The sequence below is a fragment of the Colletes latitarsis genome, chromosome 2 (assembly GCF_051014445.1).
Source record: "Colletes latitarsis isolate SP2378_abdomen chromosome 2, iyColLati1, whole genome shotgun sequence".
Classification (NCBI taxonomy): Eukaryota; Metazoa; Arthropoda; class Insecta; order Hymenoptera; family Colletidae; genus Colletes; species Colletes latitarsis.
The window spans coordinates 23,116,831-23,135,485 of record NC_135135.1 but is presented as its reverse complement, the minus strand read 5'-3'; the positions used below and the strand labels follow the sequence as shown (position 1 = coordinate 23,135,485).

Here is an 18,655-nt window from a genome sequence, read left to right as displayed (position 1 = left end):
ACCGCGCGCCTACGCGGTCCCCCGGTGGGTGGATCGCGATCTGGAAACCGGAAACAGTTAAATTAACAACGTGCGCTTGAAACCTTTGCAACGGGAGCGACGGATCTTTCCATCGAAGGGAAACGAAGACAGTTTCGGCGAAAGTGCAGCATTCGACATCATTTTCTTCCGTCAGTCTTACGATTTAATTATTTTCTGACAAGAGAAATTAGGAAACGAAGATAGAAGACGCTTCGCGCGAACGAATGGAGGCAGTTGGTTGTCGTCCGGGCAAGAATGATACTTTTGACGCGAGTGTTTCGCCTTTCAATCATTATTATTGCGAACGCCGCTGCCGCGTAGGATAATCGAGATGAAAGAGTTGATGGACAATTAGGATATTAATGATGCGTGAACGGTCTGGGAATGTAGAAAAAAACCTGTACACGAGCGAAAGCACCGATTCACGATTTTGAAACGACTATCTCTCGATGGTTGTTTTTGGATGAAAATACGACTCTAGTAGCTTCTCCTGCGAGGAATAATTATTATATTATCTGTACCATCCAATGAAAATTCGTCATAATCGATCTTAAGCTAATGTCTAGGCTAAGACCTATGATATAATCCTCTGTAATCGAATGCTTTTTCGAGCGTTTCGAGAACAGCGTTTCTTTCCTTTCCTTTTCGCGGCGAGTCGAGTCCGACCTTTGCGGACACTAATTTATGCCGAATATATTTCTCCGGGCTGAAAAACGCCGTTCAATTTATCCGCGGACTACGGAATCACGGAATGACAAATTTCTCCAATGAAATTCTTCGCGCGTACACGCGTCATTTATACCGAATTGATTGCGCGACTCCTCCGGCGCGGAGATCACGAAATCCGCCGAGACGCGGCGCGAACCGTGACCGGCAATGAAAATTATAAACTTTCCACGCCGCGAAAACATTTCCTAACCTTTGTAACGAGTCGACGGTTCATAAACTTCCCGGGGAGTACATTTTCCCGGGGCCGGCCTCCGCGTAAGTATCGAGATAACCATCTATATTTAATGAGCCGTCCGTTCGACGCGATTTCCCCGACATCGAACCCACAACACGTGCGGAAAAGCGGCTCGCTGCTGCAAAATCCGCTACGATGCCTCGCCTGACGGTTAGTCGCCCAACTATAGCAAACCTAAGAAAAACATACGGAAAACCATTCACCCAGACAAGCCTTTACCTGACTAAACTATTTTTAGAGCCCATGTCCCATTAACATTTTATTCGTTTTCCTCAAGCACGATTCAGACGATTTTTTAAACGACACTCAAAATCATTAAATGAAGTTACGCGACAGTCATAAGACAGCAATTATCGAAACACTTATCCTGTAACCAATTCTTAAAAATCACGCGGACGTTAGCCAATTATTTATTGTCATATTGAATTAATAAGGAAGTTGTAAAGAAGTTATAAAGTAATGTTTATAAATACACAGAACGTTAAGCAAAAACGATTGCTTACGTTAAGCATATTTGCTTTGTGATTCCGGTAGGACCAACTTGGAATAGACAAGAGACTTCAACGCCTGGCCAGCAGGCTCGCATGGTGATTTCAATGCAGGGTTTGCCAGAACATTCTCGTCGCTCGCTAACAGTATAAAGCTATTTTAATTTTCCTAAATTATCATTTACTTGAATTACTTTACTTCGAATGTGGTGCAGTTTCTCTGATAAAATTGCAAACGATTGAACGGATCCATCGAACGGATCGCGTAACGCGAAACAATGAAAACTATCGTATTAATTTTTACGTAATCGCGTTAGAATTTCCATCGAACGACGTAGCGACGTAAAGCATGGAAGATGGTACAGCGCTTGATTACGTCGGATCCTTTTTAAAAGTAACGCTTCGTTAAAAATCGAGTCGTGCGAGCTGCGCCTTTGTTGAACGCCGGTCGAGAGATCCGCGAATGTATTTCAATTACACCCATCCGCCGTTCCCTTGCCAACTCGTTTGGAACCAGACAAATGGTATATCGCGGTATCACAGTTGAATGGAATAAACCAAGAGAAGGTTACGTCGTTCGAAGTGGGAGGCGCCCGATCAGCGACCAATAGAAAGAGCCGCCACCCACGAAGCTATAAAAATTAATTTATCACATGGATCGCCGCCTACGCCATTGCTCCGTACGCGGGGCCATGATTCTACAGCATCCCGCGAGATAGCGCTATCTGTCGGGTCCCATCGAGGACCGGAACTTAAATTTTTATCAGAACTGTATTGAAAATCTGTACTTTGTAATATTAAATCAACCTCTTGAAAAGTTTTACTAAATATGTCTTAATAGACGTACAATTTTCAAACATTTTTGTACGAAAAACACTCGAAGAATGTAATCTTTCGTACATCTACGTGTAATAATTTTTATTTCGCTTATCGTGGAAACTGCGATGACGATTGCAAGTTCTATTATAATTTAATTTTATATTACACAAGCATCAGTCTTATTCTCGAAGATCGATGCATACTTGTAGGTGCAATTTATAAAAATATACGTGTTTATACGTTGTTTTTCATATTTAAAAATTGACGGGGATCTTAATTCTGTATTTATATGTATTTCTATCGTAGATGGCACTACTCTACAGCTATTAAATTATCCTATGAGATTTCACGATCGATTCTGAAATACCGACTAGAATCGAAAAAGAAGAGATAAATAAAAGATAAATAACTATTGCGAGTAAATAAAAGATATATAATCATTTACCTGTTATGAAAACACTGAAATTACGGATATTATTAACTCTTTAAAAATATTAGTAATTAAACCAGCATCCTTATATCATACGTGCATGTAACTAGTGATTAATTGAAGATGGTAGTTTAAGCACAGACGAGGTATACGAGTAGACTTTTCACCTTATGGATTTTCATGGCCCAATCTGACTGCCATACCGACCTGAAAATTCGGAGGTGATTTTAGCGTCCTCTTCTCATGGATGGCGGTCAGTTGAGAAACTATTCACTGAATTAGTATTGATAGGCAAACAGCTGTAGTGTTCGCGTAAATACATGTGAGTTGACTATGGAAGGGATTAAAATTCATTTCTGAATCTGTTGGTAACGTTGTGAATGACGCGAAAATGATAATGGGGTTTCGAGACCCCATAAAAATGAGCCGAAAAAATACATTGGGTGAAAGATCTACTTGTATACCTCGTCTTTGACAATACTCTAGAATCTTTGATGAATCAATGAGAACCAAAAATAACCTAACGAAGAAGCTCTATATTTATGATGACCTATGCAAGGCGGATCGCAGCCAATTTGCTAATATTATTTAGTTTTTAATTAATAATTGCATTACCCAGCTAAGAGTATTACGATTATTAATTAAACGGTAAATAATATTACCCAGGTCTCACCACGAGGAGGTTGCTGCGAGTGGAGACCCGAAGGGAGATAGATGGAATCCAAGTTCCATCGATCTCTCTTTTACATCCTTAGAAACTAGTCATGCCAAGTAATTATTTTGTTTAAAAAGGGATGAAGCTAAATTATGGGAGACGCGACGCGACGCGATGCTGAACCGTGCAGCAGATCTTCGGATCGAATCAACACTACCCTTGGTAGATTGATTTCTATTTCTAGAAATCGATCTGTCATTGGCAGGCGACTAGATCTTTCGGACAAACTGGACGGTCGATCACATGTTTCGTTCAACGAAACAGTGGTGACCGAAGCAAGAAACGAGAGAACGAGTCGAGAGAAGCTACTTGTTAAATAATTACTTGGCACTATTGGGAGACGCATAGAATAGAGACTTAAAATTAACGTCGAAGCTCAAGTCTAGTCAAGTTGAAGCTAAAATTCGGACGATAGAAGGAAACAAAGTTCCTTGTACCAAGCAATTATGTGGTTAAAAAGAGGGATGAAGCTAAATCGTGGGATACGCGACGCGACACGACGCGATGCTGTACCGTGCAGCGGATCCGAGGATCGAACCTACTGCCCTTGCTAACTCGATCTCAACAAGAAAACAGATAACTGCAACCCCGAGTCGAGGTCTCCATTTCTCCAACGCAACCCGCCGGGAGCCCGAAGGACCCGACTTAGGCTGTCTGACAAAGAGAGAGTACCTGAAACAGGGTCGACTTCCGCTGGAAGGTATGCGTTTCCGCAGAATACGGAAACTCCACACCTTCCAGCGAAGTGCCGTTTTCCCTCAATCAAGCTTACCAAGGGAAGGCGATTAGATCTTTCGGACCAGATACACGGCCGATCACATGTTTCAATCGATGAAACAGTGGTGGTCGAAGCTAGAAACGAGGGAACGAATCGAGAGAAGCTACTTATTCAATAATTGCTTGGTACGACGCGGAAATATGGACAATAAAGAAATCTTCGACGTTAATTTTAAGATTCGCGACGAAGCTTAAATCTAACCGACTTAGAATTAAATGTCCCTCGGCGGATGTGGCGTACTCCCTCGATGTCCCTGCGAATAATCTGAAACTAAAATTGATACCCATATTAGTGACATACGAAAGGAAATTTAATAAACACCATGCAAACTAGACGAAGCGATGGAATAATTAGTCGTGCTGATGTACCTAAAAGTGAGAATCTATAAGATTCTCGATGCTAGACCTACCTAAGAAAATGTACAAAATTTACACATGTTACGAACAAAGTATTCTACCTATACTTGCGTAACGAGAGTATAAAGTCGAAGTAAAGTAGCGAATGATTACAAATATTGTCCGAAGAACCATACAAACTTCAAAGACGAACAGAAACAAAGATTGAAAATCCAACGCAGAATTGAAAATCCAACGATGAAATAAAAGAATGAAAATACCCAAGAATCAAACAAAATATCTTAGCGAAATAGAATAAGAATAAAAATCTTATTCTAATTAGTGACATCGAAATTCATGAAATAATATACAAACAAAATACATAAAATAATATGGAAACAAAAATGGTACATGATCCAACACAATTATGTCAATTGAAAAAATAAGGCAGAAGTAGAAATAGAGGAGGAACACATAATAACCAGATAAAACCGGACAATAAAACAACACCGAATTATGGCCAAACAAATAAAATAAACTGGTCATTTCTGTGATAATAATATAAATAAGTAAAGTGGGCTTACTACTTGTTGAGCATTAGTTACCATTACCAAGGAAGCAGCACCAGAGGTCCAGCTGTAACATAAGAAACGATTCGTAATTTAGCAAAAGCGTTAGATAATTCCATAACGTTGAATTGGTATCAAACGATGAAATAGAAGTGGGGAGAGCAATTTTAAATAGTTCTTACCAGTGGTCATCACGGTCCGGCACTGGTCAGTAGTGGTCAGTAGTGGTCAGTAGTCGGATCTCCACTGGTCAGCACTGGTCAGTAGTGGTCAGTTCTGGTCAGTTCTGGTCAGTTCTGGTCAGCCCTGGTCAGTCCTGGTCAGTCCTGGTCACTCCTGGTCCCCCCAGTGGTCACCGCTCCACGAATGGCCTGACGTAGGCCCGCGAGACCCGAGTCCCCTGGATGCTCCAGGGGAACTGAAGAATTTTTGTCCAGCGGTAGCCTTCCAGTGGGGAAGTCGAAGAGTGGGGAGACAGTGTCAACGTGAAGAGATAAGAACTGTTAGAGAACAATGCTATTTCGATTGGTCCCATCTCTTGACCCTTTCTGGATCTTCACTGGACCGCTGACCTTAATGTCAACCTCATTGTTGACCACCAGTGACCATAAGCTAGCCATTAATCGACCCATTAAAACCATTACGAAGATTAAAGCCTTCTTACGAGGATCCCCTTACAATTTGATGCATGGTCTTTTTAACATTTTGTTCCACTTTGGAAGAGTGCATCTCATGTCATAAGACACTCGTGGTACAGCGATAGCGTTCATCCCACTAATGATAGGTCTGTTCTTTACCTCTTTTATGTCTAATAGGTATACATGGGTTGGGAAATAAAAATTGCCATACCGAGCGAAAAATTCAGAGGTGATTTTAACGATAATAGGTATACATGGGGTGGAATAGTTCGATATTTTCAACGCTAGATGGCGCTTATTTATGGACCTCAAACCCCCTGGTGCTAAAACGCCCAAGTTTGTCGTGGAATAGTTCGTTACCTTTAAGGCTAGATGGCGCTTATTTATCGACCTCAAACCCCCTGGTGCTAAAACGCCCAAGTTTGTCGTGGAATAGTTCGCATCGCCCACGCTAGATGGATTTCTCGACAAACTTGGGCTTTTTAGCACCAGAGGGTTTGAGGTCGAAAAATAAGCGCCATCTATCGTTGAAAATAACGAACTATTCCACGACAAACTTGGGCGTTTTAGTACCAGAGGACGGCTTTCTCGGCTCCCACGAGGCGGTGCGAAGTTACTTCGGGTAGCTTCGAAGAAGCGAGAAAGAGAGCATGTCAGTTTGCCTTTGTTGACTTTCCGAAACTTCACGAGCTCACGTACGCGTGATCTGGCATGTGTAAGTAGTGCACTGAGTGCTGAATCTGGCATCTCTCCACCGGTCTGCTATCTGGTAACACTGACTGCACGTAACTTCACGATGGTGTGCCGTCGAAGAAATGGCGGATTGTTTTTACATGGGGGAGTTATAAAAATCTGAGCGCAAGACATGTGGGTGTTGTGACGATTCACGAGCAAGTAGCCAATTAAAGATTTTCTTTCGGCATGAGCGACCACTTTTGGGAACCCTTAGCCGACGTGTACATCGGGGAACAGTCAGAGTTCTCTGACCCTGATACTCACATTTATTGCCTTTGCAGTAGAGTATTTATTCGGTAAATACACCCACAAAGTATGCGTTCGTTATCCTTCCAAATGTTGTGGTATCGCTATTACATCTCGTGGTTGTGTCAATTTTATTGTCCCTTATAAAATAAAAAAATCTTTACGTTTATCGATCAGTAGTGTGGCATTTGACCTAACCTTGACACCCACTCAAATAACCTGGGTCACGATATATTTTTTTTTTAATCGAAAAATATACATTTTTTTGTTTGCTTTGATAACGCGTTTTAGAAGTACGACAGCATTGTCTGTGTAGATTTTGTTTTTGTTTTTTATTTGTTCTCTAAAGCAATTAGTAATTCATAAACATGTTTCTTTATTCTTTCATTCGATTTCTCGAAGTATCGAAAACAAACAATGCGTACCACGTGATAATTGCAAAAACAAGGAAATAGGATACTGGCCCTTGTTAAGCTACCAACACTCGTAGTTGTATTTTTACGAAAAATAATTATATTAAAGTAATTTGTTACTTTTTTGTTTCTAGAATCCCAGAAGTATACACTGTCCTTGCTTTAGAGGATGCAAGTGAAGGTGAAGATGTTGAAGGCGATTGTGTTGGAGAAATGTTAGATCTTCATAAAAGGTCTACCATAGAAGCACAATCCAATGAAAAGCATGATGTAAGATTATATTTTAATTTCTTTTTTTTTTTTTGTTACTAAAGTACTTGATTAATTCCAGCTAGTCTGATATCACAGTATTATATTAGATATTTATTTGAACAAGCACATATTTTTTCATCCTTAAAATTAGGAAGAACCAGTGAGCTGTTACTGCAGCGCATCACACACAGACAACAATTATTCCACAGATGAACATGACTCTGTTCGTGACTCTGCACATCGACCTGCTGCGCATTCCCTCACACAAAAATTGGGTCTGCACCAATCTGATTCAGGTGCAGATCTATCAGAATATCATGATCAACATGAGGCTAAAAGTATACAAAACCTTTTAGCATCGTATGGAAAGACTTTCCAAACTACAGAGACTGAACTGGAAGATGGATTTGAGAAAGTGAATGTACTTCCACAGAATCAAGAAAATAAGCGCTCAGATTTTGGATTCGAAACAACAAACATTCACTCATCGGATCATCTTGCAGAAAATATCAAAGTTTTAAGTATTAATCCATCCAATTGTAATGAAAAGAAATTTCATATAGAAAGCCCATCGTTCATTTTGGGAGACAAAGATTCTGAGGTACAAAGCACCTTACAAAATGATTCAGCTAATAATGCACAGACTTATCACAAAGATGTCACATATACATATGGTCATAATTCTCAAGTTTCCCCTTACATTATGTATTCTGAAATTAAAAGTGTAATGGACATTGCATGGGAGAAGTATTGGTCTTTAAACGGTGAACAATTAATTTGGACATCTTGGATTGCAAAATATGCAGATTACATAAACCCAGAATATTTTCAACAAAATGCTCCTTTGATAGGAGACGAAAAATTGGAAGTAAAAGGAACTATAGAGAAATTCTCAGAACAAAATACATGTTTCCCTAGTCAAGCGCACAGAAATTGTGAACTTGGACGCTCAACTTTTGAAGGAATATTTAGTAAAAGTAATAATACAAACGATAACGAAATAAAAACGAAAGACGCGTATAGCGTTAACTTTCCATTTGATGATATGAACAAACAAGAAATTAATGATAAAGATGCAGAGGAAAATAGAAGGAGGATGACGAACTTTGACGGTTCGCCCGAAACTGGAGATGGATGGAATCCATTAAGTCCTTTTAGCATGGAAGAAAGTTATAATCAACAGTCCAATGCAGAAGATGAAAGACTTTTAACAAGATGCGATTCTATTAATGAATCAATAGCCAAAACAAACGCAACATCAGACTCCATGACAAATGTTACAAAAATGACACTTACTAGTTCTAGTTGTGACTCTATTTCTATGCATTCATCTAGTCTCATCAGTTCTGTAACTAGTTCCATTGAAAGCAATATAACAAGCACTAGTTCTGATCAAGATAATGAATATACAACGGAAGATAATGATAGGTATTGGCAGCATTTATGGAAGGAAAATTTTCAATTACAGTACCAAAAGCACTATGAATTGTTTATAGAGTGGTATAAAAAAGAACGATTTCAATTCGGCGTTCCAAATTATTCCGAAGAATTTGATAATAAGGAAGGAAGTGGCGAAAGTATGCATCAAGATTTTACACAAAGAGAAACAGATACATTTAATGAAATTAATAGTTCCGAAAATAAAAACTTATCAAACACAAATTCTTTCGCTAAGAGAGAAAAAACAAGGAACAAACGATTAATTATGGATTCGGTAGGAATGCTCGTACAAAATTTAACAATGAAAGAAGAAAATGTACCTACCGAAAATGAAAACGGAAAATCCAATAAAAATGAACATTCAAGTGAGAGTAGAAACAACGATCAGGCTTCGATTGTACACGAAAATAGTGCAATTATTTCTAATAACACTAGTAGCAATTATAGTACTCAACGAAAATATTTTAACGAGGGAGATGGAGATAAGCCCAACGATGATAAACCTATAACATTGAAACGAAGCCACGAGGCCGATTGTGATGAAACAGGAGAGGGTCTAGAAACAGTGAAAAAGGCATTTTCTTTAATGGGTTACACTTTCAATGAAAATCACAAGCAATCAACAATGCAAGGAGAAGTAGTATACAGGAAAAGAAATATTAGATTACAAAATAGACAATTGAAAATGAAATACTTCAGACCCAAACCAATAAACAAACATATTTACTTTGATGATAATGGAGTGGAAATTACTAACACTATAGATAAGGTAAAACATTATTTGTCATACTGTCCAGCTGTACCTTCAGCAGAAACAGATTTACCCTCTGAAAAAGGTTCCTACAAAGCACAATTTACATCGAGTTCTGATGAAGAGTGCGATCCTAGTCTTAAGACAAAATTGCAAACAAAACGACTTGTATTTAGTAAACCAAGCACAAGTTCGGTAGAATCAGGTGCAGACAAAAAACAAATTGATGACGCGAGTGATTCATGGAATGTATCAGATAAACAAGATGATGTTTTTAAAAGTATTGAAGAAGATAACAATATACACTTCGACCAAAGTGATAGTAACTCCACAAAATGTGTATCAGAAAACCAATTTTCTATAAAAGATAACCAAAAAATTGATGCATCGATTACTGATATGGATATAGACGAAAAATATAATTATAACGAGGTACAGAATATGAAATTATCCGACGAAGATAGCGTGAAAAAGACACAAAAGAAAAAACGAAGGAAGCAATCTAAAAGAAATATAAGCTTACCGGCAGAAGTAGACATTGACAAGACGTTAATGAAGTATTGGTTAAAGAGATATCGACTATTTAGCAAGTTCGATCAAGGCATTAAAATGGATCATGGTATGATCTTTATTCGTATTTATTAATATTTATATGTATATTTTAAATATCTCTACTAAAAACTTTTTCCAGAGAGCTGGTTTTCAGTGACACCAGAAAAAATTGCCGAACACATAGCACAAAGATGCAAATGCGATGTCATAATCGATGCATTCTGCGGTGTAGGAGGAAACGCTATTCAATTCGCTTTCACGTGTGAAAGAGGTACGTTTTCTTTTATATATGTAAATGCTTTAATTAAAAAATAAATTTATATCTTTCTTGAACAGTACTAGCGATAGATATCGATCCGGTTAAAATCAAATTTGCTCGAAACAACGCGCGAATTTATGGTGTTGAAGACAGAATAGAGTTCATTGTTGGAGATTTTTTTCAACTCGCACCAAACTTAATAGCAGACGTTGTATTTCTAAGTCCTCCATGGGGAGGGCCTGGATACATCAAGGATGAAAGTTTTGATCTCAGTAAGATTATGCAACCCATTGGCGGAATAAATATATTTAAAATAGCAAGGGGAATCACAAATCATGTGGCCTACTTTCTACCTAAAAATACAGATACTATGCAGGTAATTTTATGATCCGAGAAAATTCGGAAAATCTTAATTTTGGAATTTCGTACGTATATAATGTATTGTACATTATTTACCTCATACTTTTATATACATATATATATATACATATACATATTACAGCTTGCCATGTTAGCCGGTGTAGGTTGTGGTCTAGAAGTGGAGCAGAATTTTCTTGACAGAAGGTTAATAGCTTTAACGGCTTACTATGGTGAACTGCCCAAGGACTGTTAGTTGTGATATGATGTGTAATTTAAAGGAAGTTCCACATCGGCTGCTTGAAAAAAAGGAGCTTCTCACATTTCTTGAATCACTAGCTGTAAATAATAACTCGTATCAATTTGCTTAGGCTACTCCGAGAGAAGCAGTACTTTTTATTTCACTTAAAACTCCTCCTTACAAAATGCATATAAAAAGACATCTGTTGTATACTATAATTTACTGATATATTTTTAAATCATCCTACTAAATTGTTTAAGAATAATATGTTCATAACTCCATCAGTTACCATTCTCACAAATTTTGCACTTAAGCAAATTGATATAGAAATATCAATTTGTGGGGACGTATTCTTGAAGTTCAACAGTTAATATATGAACACTCTCGAAAATCGTAAATTCCATCTTCCACAATATTAATTAGTGTTATTTTTACGTGACGACTAATTCAGTCAAAAAAAACTACGGCATTTTTTTTTAGCCTATCATGTAAAATATTATTTTAATCTTACTATGAACCATACGAGATACTGTAATTTACATTTTACAACGATTTCCACACTATTATTTTACAATTTTTATGTACACTTCTATTAATTTACTATTAATTATCAATAAATACATTCAAAATATGAAAAGTGTTCTAGTATATAACAAACTATTCTTAACATTTTAATACACTTTGAGATAAAAACATCCCAAATCAATTTAAATTTTTCCAGTTGTAAAATGTTATTTGAAAGCAAAATATAACTTTTTTGTTTAATTAACGTGATCGTAAAATTATTGATTCTATTATGTAATTAAACATTTTAAATACGTTTTCGTCACTTCAAAACAATATACAAAAATTACTCCTTTTTTTGTCAAATAGAACATTTGGATTATTAATATTTTCGTCGTAAATACGATATACAATTTCAAAAATAGTATCACAATTAGTATTTTTAAAAATTAAAGCATTAATTCTAGTTTTTTTTTCTTTTTTTTTTTTATCAAAAAAGAACAAGTTAATTTTTATAATCTAAGTAACGTGTGACTAGCATTTTTTCATTTTCTTCCGACGTGTAGATTTCCGGTATTTCCAAACATACAGAAATATTTGTTCTAATAACTTAACTTTTTATATTTTCACGTATCAACATTAATTGTCGTTGCACCTGATTCCTCCGGTTCTGCGGGTATAGTTATACCGCCAGTATCTATACTTTCTTCTTCTTCTCTTGGAATTTTTAGAAAACAATGCATCGTTTCTTCATCTTCTTGTTCGATCGACGAATTATTTTTAGCTCCGTTTTCTCTCGTTGGCAGTGAACCTTCAAGGTGTTTAGATGGTATTTGTATAGTAATCGTTTGTGATGTACCATCTGCAGACGTTGAGGAAGACATTAAGTTTGCTTCTAAAGTATCTCCGACTTTTGAGAAGGCACCCAAGCAGCTATAAATCAATTGCGCCGCTGCGATATTACCAGGAAATACTTCAACATTTTCACCATCTAAATGAACCAATACAAAATCTTCTATTGGTATTTAGGAATACAAGTATGTATTTTAAAACTCGAAACAGTTTGAAAAATACCTTTTTTCTGCATATTCGTTTTGATCAATCCTTTTTCATGATCTCTCACGTGTTGTATATAACTTTCATTTTTAACAGTTTTAAAAGGGCACAAATCACACGTAAACAAACCCGACAGTAAAGGATGCCTAGATTTTAAGTGATTTTTGTAACTACTACTTTGTATTGCAGTGTAAGAACAATGCGGGCATTTGTATGGTCTAAATCCTAAAATGATCACTTGTGCTTGTAATAGTCAAATATATGTATGCATTACTTGGAATGTTTAATTTATATAAAACATACCTGTATGTTGCATAATATGACGTCGTAATGTATTGTGATCGCCAGTCTTATATTCGCACAACTCGCAACTGAAAGGTTTATCACCGGTATGCTGACGTAAATGCATTTGCAACATTGCTTTTCTAGCACTAGAATGTCCACAAACATTACAAACGTATGGCCGTAGTTTCGAATGTACTGCTTGAATATGACTTTTCAAGCATTTGGAATTTGCATACATCTTCCCACACATATCACATTTTTTTGAAGTGTACCAACGCGTTACTTCTAATGTTTTACGATCCAAATGCATCACTCTATGATTACGTAGTTGACTGGCTTGTTTGAAACATTTACCGCACTCGGAACATTCATACTCGCGGGTCTCGCTATGTACTCGCATATGAGTCAAAAGTTTCACCATTGTTGCACTTTTATATGCTTTACATATTTTACAAGTAAATAGACCTATGTCTAAAAGAGACACTTATAGTTCGCGTAGAATATATTTATTCCTTTCTTCAAATACTGAAACAGGATACTCACCAATTTGATGTTTTTTCCATAAATGTAAGCTACACTGCCTCCATTTGGTGAATTTCATGTCACGACAAACAGTACATTTAAACGCGATTCCACTTTGTGAATCTATATGACAAAGCCCATGTTGCTGCATTGTTTCTTCTGTGGAGAATTTGTATGGACATCCTCTATATGAACACCTGAGAAAACGTTTATATCGTAAAGAAAGAAAACATTTTATATACTTTGGCCGCGGAAGCTTCAAATCTCGGCTTAATAATTACTTTATGTTTCTTTCCATTAATTCAATCATCTTTTTATTGAGCATATATTCAGAACTTATAGGCTTCTGAATCTTAACTTGACGTTTTATATCATTATTTTCAACACTCTCGCCCATACACTCATCCAATACACCAGAACCTTTTGAATCATCCGTTATATTTTCTTTGCCACCTTTATTAGATCCTGTATCTGTCAACTGATGGTCCTACAACAGGCATCATTTACATTAATATTTTCTTAACAAAAAATGAAGTTTTTCATGGTGAAATAAAAATATCTTGAATCATTACATTTATCATATGTTCTTTACAAGCTTCTATGGAAGGAAAACAATTAGAACATTCACCACACATGTATAACAACTTTACTTCCTCTGTATTTTTGGATTCTTCTTTTATCTATAAAATAGAAATAGCAAAGTATGAATATAAATGTTAAATGAATGCAAGAAGAATAACTTAAAAACTCACTTCCATATCTGCTTTTGGATTCACATGTGTTTTCTGAAAGTGCTGAAATAATTGTGTTTTATCTTGAGTTGTGTAAGTACATATCTTGCATTTAAATGCTGTTACCACTTCTACAAAATCATTAGCATTAACATTTGGCTTCTCCACAATAAAATTCTTTTCATTTTGTTCTGTGATAACTTCAAATTGTTCTTGGGACTGTTCATCGACATTTCCAATTACTAAATCTGTGTTAGTAATATACTGTGTTTCACAATTATCAACTTCTTTGGACAATAGAACTGTCCTTTCCTGTGGATCATTCTGATCTATAATTTGACTAAAATCTAATTCTTGTAATTCTCCATTTTGAAATGCGTAGACTCTACCATCTAAGCAAACTAAAGAAACTGATTCTTCTTCGTTCTCTGCTTGAGTTTCATCTATAATATTAATTGCATTTTGCTCCTCATTAGTTGATGTATACTTTACTATGTCAAGAGTTGGATCTGATATTGGTTGCAAAATATATCTAGTACCATTTACTTCATAACTTAAATACGAAGAATCTTCAATGCTTGTTTCTTCATTCATGGTCACAATAATATTTGGTTAACTCATTTCGGAAAAAATGCTTGATATTTAAATTAACAGTAACATTTTGTCTGAAATACAAATGCATCAAAACATTGTAGTTACAAACGAAAAATTAAATATTCATTCTAGTTTGTTATTCGAAAGCTTCGAAAACCATTGTTAAAATTATCAGACGTACATAAATGGAACATCATATTGCCTGCCACTTAACTAAATAATTTTCAGTATTTATGTCTATTTAGACTACACATTACCTTTCCGATTTAAATATTTTGCGGAACATGCCAAATGTATATCTTATAAAATTCACGGAATAGAAAAAATGACTTAAAATCGTATTTCGAAACGGCGATTTTTGTGTAAATTAGCGAAGAGGTTATCTTAAGGTCGAGCGGTAACATGGCTCAAAAATATAATATTTTTATTAACATTCAAAGCAAAGCCGTTCTATTTTTACGGTATGAAATATAAATTTATATAAGCTGTCATCTTTTTGTAGTCAAGTGCATTCACAGCTGTTCAAATTCGAAAATCATATTTCGCGAAAGCAACTCGCGCGTTGCAAGCGTCTGGTTCGAGATTTTAAACGGAAAATTGAAATATTGAATTGTGATATCAAACGCATTGCGTGCAGAAGGAAATAGTTTTACTTACGAGCAAAAAATTTAAGTCAAGCAATGAGCAAGAATATTGAAAAAATGACATAAACGTCAAATTTTAACGCGTTATCCATGAGATCCGTGATATTCCACCATCTTGCATCACGTGATACTGAGAAATTTAGGATAATCAAACAGATTTGCGAGGGATACCCGACATTTCGTTCGACAATAATTTTAAAAAATTATTCGTTCTGACTATTTTTTTATTTCCATTTCATAAGCATAGTATATTTTAATCCATTTTATAAAATAGAACTTTCTTGGAAATATATTTCGTAAATGACTCATTAATACTTTATTGTCAATATTAGTAACTAGACATAGACTTTACAAAATATTATTTAAACATTTATACACGAATAGATGTTTACACAATTACAATAGCAATTATTTTTCAATGCTTAAATAATTGAAATTACTGCACAATTATTAAATAAAGACTAACTTACACTTTGCACTATTCCCTCACTGAATGTACATTGGGTGTTCTTTCAGCATTTTGTCTAGCAATTTCAGGAAAGAACTGTGAATTATATTTTTGTTTAATAGTAGGCCTAAGAGGTGTTTCAGGTGCCACTACTGGAACTGGATCTCCTCTTAATTTAGCTAATAATGCTTCAGTTCTTAATTTTTCACTTTGTTCTCTTAATAACCTGTCAGCTCTTAATTTTTCTATATCTATGTTTGACTTTCCTATAGTTTGTCTATCCTTACTGTGATGTCGTTCTTTTTTATGTTTTTTAGATTTTTTATGTTTATGTTTTCTGGAAGGCCTACTGCTTTTGTGATCTGAATCACTGTCTTCTGAATCTTGCTTTGCTCGTTTAACAGGTTCTGATTTTATTTTCAGAGGTTTATCCATAGAGCTAGCTCCCATGATATTTAAGTACTTTTTAATATCATTTATTGGATCACTCATTGCCTTCTTTTTAACTTGTACTTCTTCAGTTTTCTCAGTGTCTCTTAGCCTCTCAGGCAACTCATCATACCAATTCTTCTTGCCTGTTGCTTCATTAGTGTCTTGTCCAAGATATGTGAGATAACCAATTTGCTTTTCATATTTTTCTCGTTCATCTTTCTTTTCTTTCTCATGTTCTGCATTGGGTTTATTATAATCAATTTTTCCCTCTTCAAGATCGGCAAAAAAATTGACATGTTCCTGCTTTGAGGTAGATGCAACCATTTCAACCTTTGATATTTCTTCTCGTCCATCATATTTTGATCTTGCTGTTTCTCTTAGAAAATTAATTCTTGCTTCAGTTTCCTAATATGAAATGACAATTTTTTAAACTTAACAGTGCATTTGCTATATATGTAAATTGCAATAAACATATTTTTATTCTGATTCATACTTACAGCCTTTTGAACTCTTTCCTGTTTAATTCTTTCTTCTTCTGCAGCTTTTGCTTCATCTCGTCGTACACGAGCAATATTCTCCTTGGTACGCACATGCCACCTAAACGAAACAAATTTTCGGAGATTGCAATACACTAATTAAACCAATATTAATTAAATATTTATAAGGGAAGTTTAGTCACCTTTTCTTAGGTAGAATATTCATATTTAGTAGAAGTTAATTACTCTTCACGCTAGAGGCAAATTTCTTTTTGTTATAATTAGGCTAGATACCCAAAATTTCGTTTCTTAAATTATACTTATAAGCATATTCGCAAGAGATTACATTAATTATGATAATGTATGAATAATTTGAGTAACTGCAATTGTGTTACACGCAACAATTCTTAGAAAATTTTTTTACATGAGTTGGGTTATTTTGCTAGTGTAGTGGCAGTCATTTAAAATATAGTTACAGACTGCTTCAAAACAGTGATTCTGACCGGCACGCATCCGCGAGACAAAATCTTTTTCACTTTTACCTGTTTAAATAAGTAAGTATACAATATTTGTATCATAGGTAAAAAATATCCTTAGAAATTTTACATATACTAAAATAAATATAATTCTTTAGTATTGATAATATTTTATACCCATAATCTTAACCTCAATTTCTTTGTAGAAAGTTACAAAAACGGATACCATGGCTGCTACAATGCCTATAAATCCAAAACCATTTCTAAATGGTTTGACAGGTAAACCTGTAATGGTAAAACTTAAATGGGGCCACGAGTATAAAGGATATCTAGTATCAGTTGATGGGTATATGAATTTACAATTAGCTAACACAGAAGAACACATAGATGGAAACTGTACTGGCAATCTTGGCGAAGTTCTAATTAGATGTAATAATGTAATGTATATACGAGGAGTAGAAGAAGAAGATGAAGAAGGAGAAATGAAGGATTAACTTCACTTATATTTATATTTCAATTTAGGTTAATATTTTTGATTAAGTAAGATAAGGTGACAATGAAATAAAAGTACAATGTTTTTCTAAACCTGTTTAAATAGATTTACTGGTAACAAGTTATTCTTCCAAAAATAGGTACATCATATTTAACTAGGAAAATAAATTTAATTACATTTGGGAACATTTTTTATGATAGGTTTTGGTCTTGATCTGAACACCAATTTCTTTGTTACAAGAGCTTTCACAATGTATTCAACTTGTAGCTCAGAATTATCTGCTACTTTATCAGTTTCATTATCTTTTTTTTGTAAAACAGCAAATGGTTTTGGAAGTGCTATTTCTTTACCATGTAGTACGTGAATACCAATTATGAATATTGGTGTACCAGACTTTGAAAAATGTACGTCTCCAATGTATTTATTTGTAGTATCCGCGGAATCAAATTTTAAATCGCCTTGTAATTCAATGATCGCCCATTCTTCAACTTCGCCGTCTCTATAAAATCACGAAAAACAAGTTCGTTTTACGATAAATCCATAAAAGTTTATTAACAAATTACGTACAAATGGGAATACCTTTTTATCGGTATGATCATTCTCACTGTTGGCGCTATTTTGCACACGAACACGTATATTCGAACGTTTAATACGTCAAGAGCACTTTCAGAAAAGTTACTAGAAAAAGCTTAGGTTAAATACGCAACAATAAACGAAAGGAACACACTTTGGTAGTTTACAATAAAAATGATTATGTAATGTTCTTGAATTGAAAATAAGGGATTACGTATGTTATACTTATTTCAATAAACAGGAATCCCATAAAACGGAAAAAATGCACAAATTTTAATATTCAAGATAAATATTTTGAATTTTATTAACCGGGTCAAGCAATTTATTGTAATTTACATTAAAATGCTTGACATGATGAATAACTCGTTTTAATACAAGTATCGATATATATCGAAATATTAGAAAAGCTATTTAAATG

The 18,655-nt window shown here is 35.2% G+C and overlaps 6 protein-coding genes across 8 annotated transcripts in view; 2 read left to right on the top strand and 4 right to left on the bottom strand.

Moving 5' to 3' along the window:
- LOC143351537 (uncharacterized) overlaps positions 1 to 10,882 on the bottom strand; it is a 20,461-nt gene extending 9,579 nt beyond the window's left edge. Inside the window, exon 1 of the mRNA XM_076783158.1 lies at positions 10,862 to 10,882. The gene's annotated coding sequence lies outside the window, so the exon portion shown is untranslated. The remainder of the gene's footprint in view (positions 1 to 10,861) is intronic.
- Positions 6,553 to 11,083, top strand: Tgs1 (Trimethylguanosine synthase 1). Its single transcript, XM_076783151.1, has 6 exons — positions 6,553 to 6,788; positions 7,286 to 7,421; positions 7,555 to 10,213; positions 10,286 to 10,417; positions 10,483 to 10,781; positions 10,908 to 11,083. The coding sequence occupies exons 1-6, from the start codon at positions 6,679 to 6,681 to the stop codon at positions 11,016 to 11,018; spliced, it is 3,447 nt and encodes a 1,148-aa protein (XP_076639266.1). The 5' UTR covers positions 6,553 to 6,678; the 3' UTR covers positions 11,019 to 11,083.
- On the bottom strand, positions 10,978 to 15,936 carry LOC143351536 (uncharacterized). Of its 3 annotated transcripts, XM_076783153.1 has the most exons (9): positions 15,353 to 15,469; positions 14,123 to 14,766; positions 13,943 to 14,050; positions 13,652 to 13,857; positions 13,392 to 13,567; positions 12,867 to 13,319; positions 12,582 to 12,788; positions 12,123 to 12,498; positions 10,978 to 11,101 (listed from the first exon to the last, which is right to left on the bottom strand). In XM_076783153.1, exons 2-8 carry the CDS (start codon positions 14,693 to 14,695, stop codon positions 12,134 to 12,136), a joined length of 2,088 nt encoding a protein of 695 aa, XP_076639268.1. In that variant the 5' UTR covers positions 14,696 to 14,766; positions 15,353 to 15,469; the 3' UTR covers positions 10,978 to 11,101; positions 12,123 to 12,133. The 3 variants fall into 3 exon arrangements, with proteins under 3 accessions (XP_076639268.1, XP_076639270.1, XP_076639269.1); XM_076783155.1 differs by lacking the exons at positions 10,978 to 11,101; positions 15,353 to 15,469 and adding an exon at positions 15,810 to 15,936 and having other exon boundaries at positions 11,252 to 12,498; XM_076783154.1 differs by lacking the exons at positions 10,978 to 11,101; positions 15,353 to 15,469 and adding an exon at positions 14,953 to 15,220 and having other exon boundaries at positions 11,252 to 12,498.
- On the bottom strand, positions 15,643 to 17,099 carry LOC143351538 (leukocyte receptor cluster member 1 homolog). The gene is made up of 3 exons (XM_076783159.1): positions 16,899 to 17,099; positions 16,717 to 16,816; positions 15,643 to 16,624 (listed from the first exon to the last, which is right to left on the bottom strand). Exons 1-3 carry the CDS (start codon positions 16,919 to 16,921, stop codon positions 15,818 to 15,820), a joined length of 930 nt encoding a protein of 309 aa, XP_076639274.1. The 5' UTR covers positions 16,922 to 17,099; the 3' UTR covers positions 15,643 to 15,817.
- Smf (small ribonucleoprotein particle protein SmF) lies at positions 17,094 to 17,864 on the top strand. Its single transcript, XM_076783164.1, has 2 exons — positions 17,094 to 17,249; positions 17,378 to 17,864. The coding sequence occupies exon 2, from the start codon at positions 17,399 to 17,401 to the stop codon at positions 17,663 to 17,665; it is 267 nt and encodes an 88-aa protein (XP_076639279.1). The 5' UTR covers positions 17,094 to 17,249; positions 17,378 to 17,398; the 3' UTR covers positions 17,666 to 17,864.
- Positions 17,801 to 18,655, bottom strand: LOC143351542 (chromosome transmission fidelity protein 8 homolog). Its single transcript, XM_076783163.1, has 2 exons — positions 18,244 to 18,655; positions 17,801 to 18,163 (listed from the first exon to the last, which is right to left on the bottom strand). The coding sequence occupies exons 1-2, from the start codon at positions 18,261 to 18,263 to the stop codon at positions 17,833 to 17,835; spliced, it is 351 nt and encodes a 116-aa protein (XP_076639278.1). The 5' UTR covers positions 18,264 to 18,655; the 3' UTR covers positions 17,801 to 17,832.

Excerpts from the sequence above, each read along its gene's own strand:
- Tgs1 (XM_076783151.1), top strand. The coding sequence starts at position 6,679 with ATGAGCGACCACTTTTGGGAACCCTTAGCCGACGTGTACATCGGGGAA. Across the intron at positions 10,214-10,285 it reads AGGCATTAAAATGGATCATG|AGAGCTGGTTTTCAGTGACA; the intron begins GTATGATCTTTA and ends AACTTTTTCCAG. Across the intron at positions 10,418-10,482 it reads CGCTTTCACGTGTGAAAGAG|TACTAGCGATAGATATCGAT; the intron begins GTACGTTTTCTT and ends TTTCTTGAACAG.
- LOC143351536 (XM_076783155.1), bottom strand. The coding sequence starts at position 14,695 with ATGAATGAAGAAACAAGCATTGAAGATTCTTCGTATTTAAGTTATGAA. Across the intron at positions 14,051-14,122 it reads ATCCAAAAGCAGATATGGAA|ATAAAAGAAGAATCCAAAAA; the intron begins GTGAGTTTTTAA and ends TCTATTTTATAG. Across the intron at positions 12,789-12,866 it reads TCATATTATGCAACATACAG|GATTTAGACCATACAAATGC; the intron begins GTATGTTTTATA and ends TGATCATTTTAG.
- LOC143351538 (XM_076783159.1), bottom strand. The coding sequence starts at position 16,921 with ATGAATATTCTACCTAAGAAAAG. Across the intron at positions 16,817-16,898 it reads AATATTCTACCTAAGAAAAG|GTGGCATGTGCGTACCAAGG; the intron begins GTGACTAAACTT and ends TGTTTCGTTTAG. Across the intron at positions 16,625-16,716 it reads AGGAAAGAGTTCAAAAGGCT|GAAACTGAAGCAAGAATTAA; the intron begins GTAAGTATGAAT and ends ATTTCATATTAG.
- Smf (XM_076783164.1), top strand. The coding sequence starts at position 17,399 with ATGGCTGCTACAATGCCTATAAATCCAAAACCATTTCTAAATGGTTTG.
- LOC143351542 (XM_076783163.1), bottom strand. The coding sequence starts at position 18,263 with ATGATCATACCGATAAAAAG. Across the intron at positions 18,164-18,243 it reads ATGATCATACCGATAAAAAG|AGACGGCGAAGTTGAAGAAT; the intron begins GTATTCCCATTT and ends GTGATTTTATAG.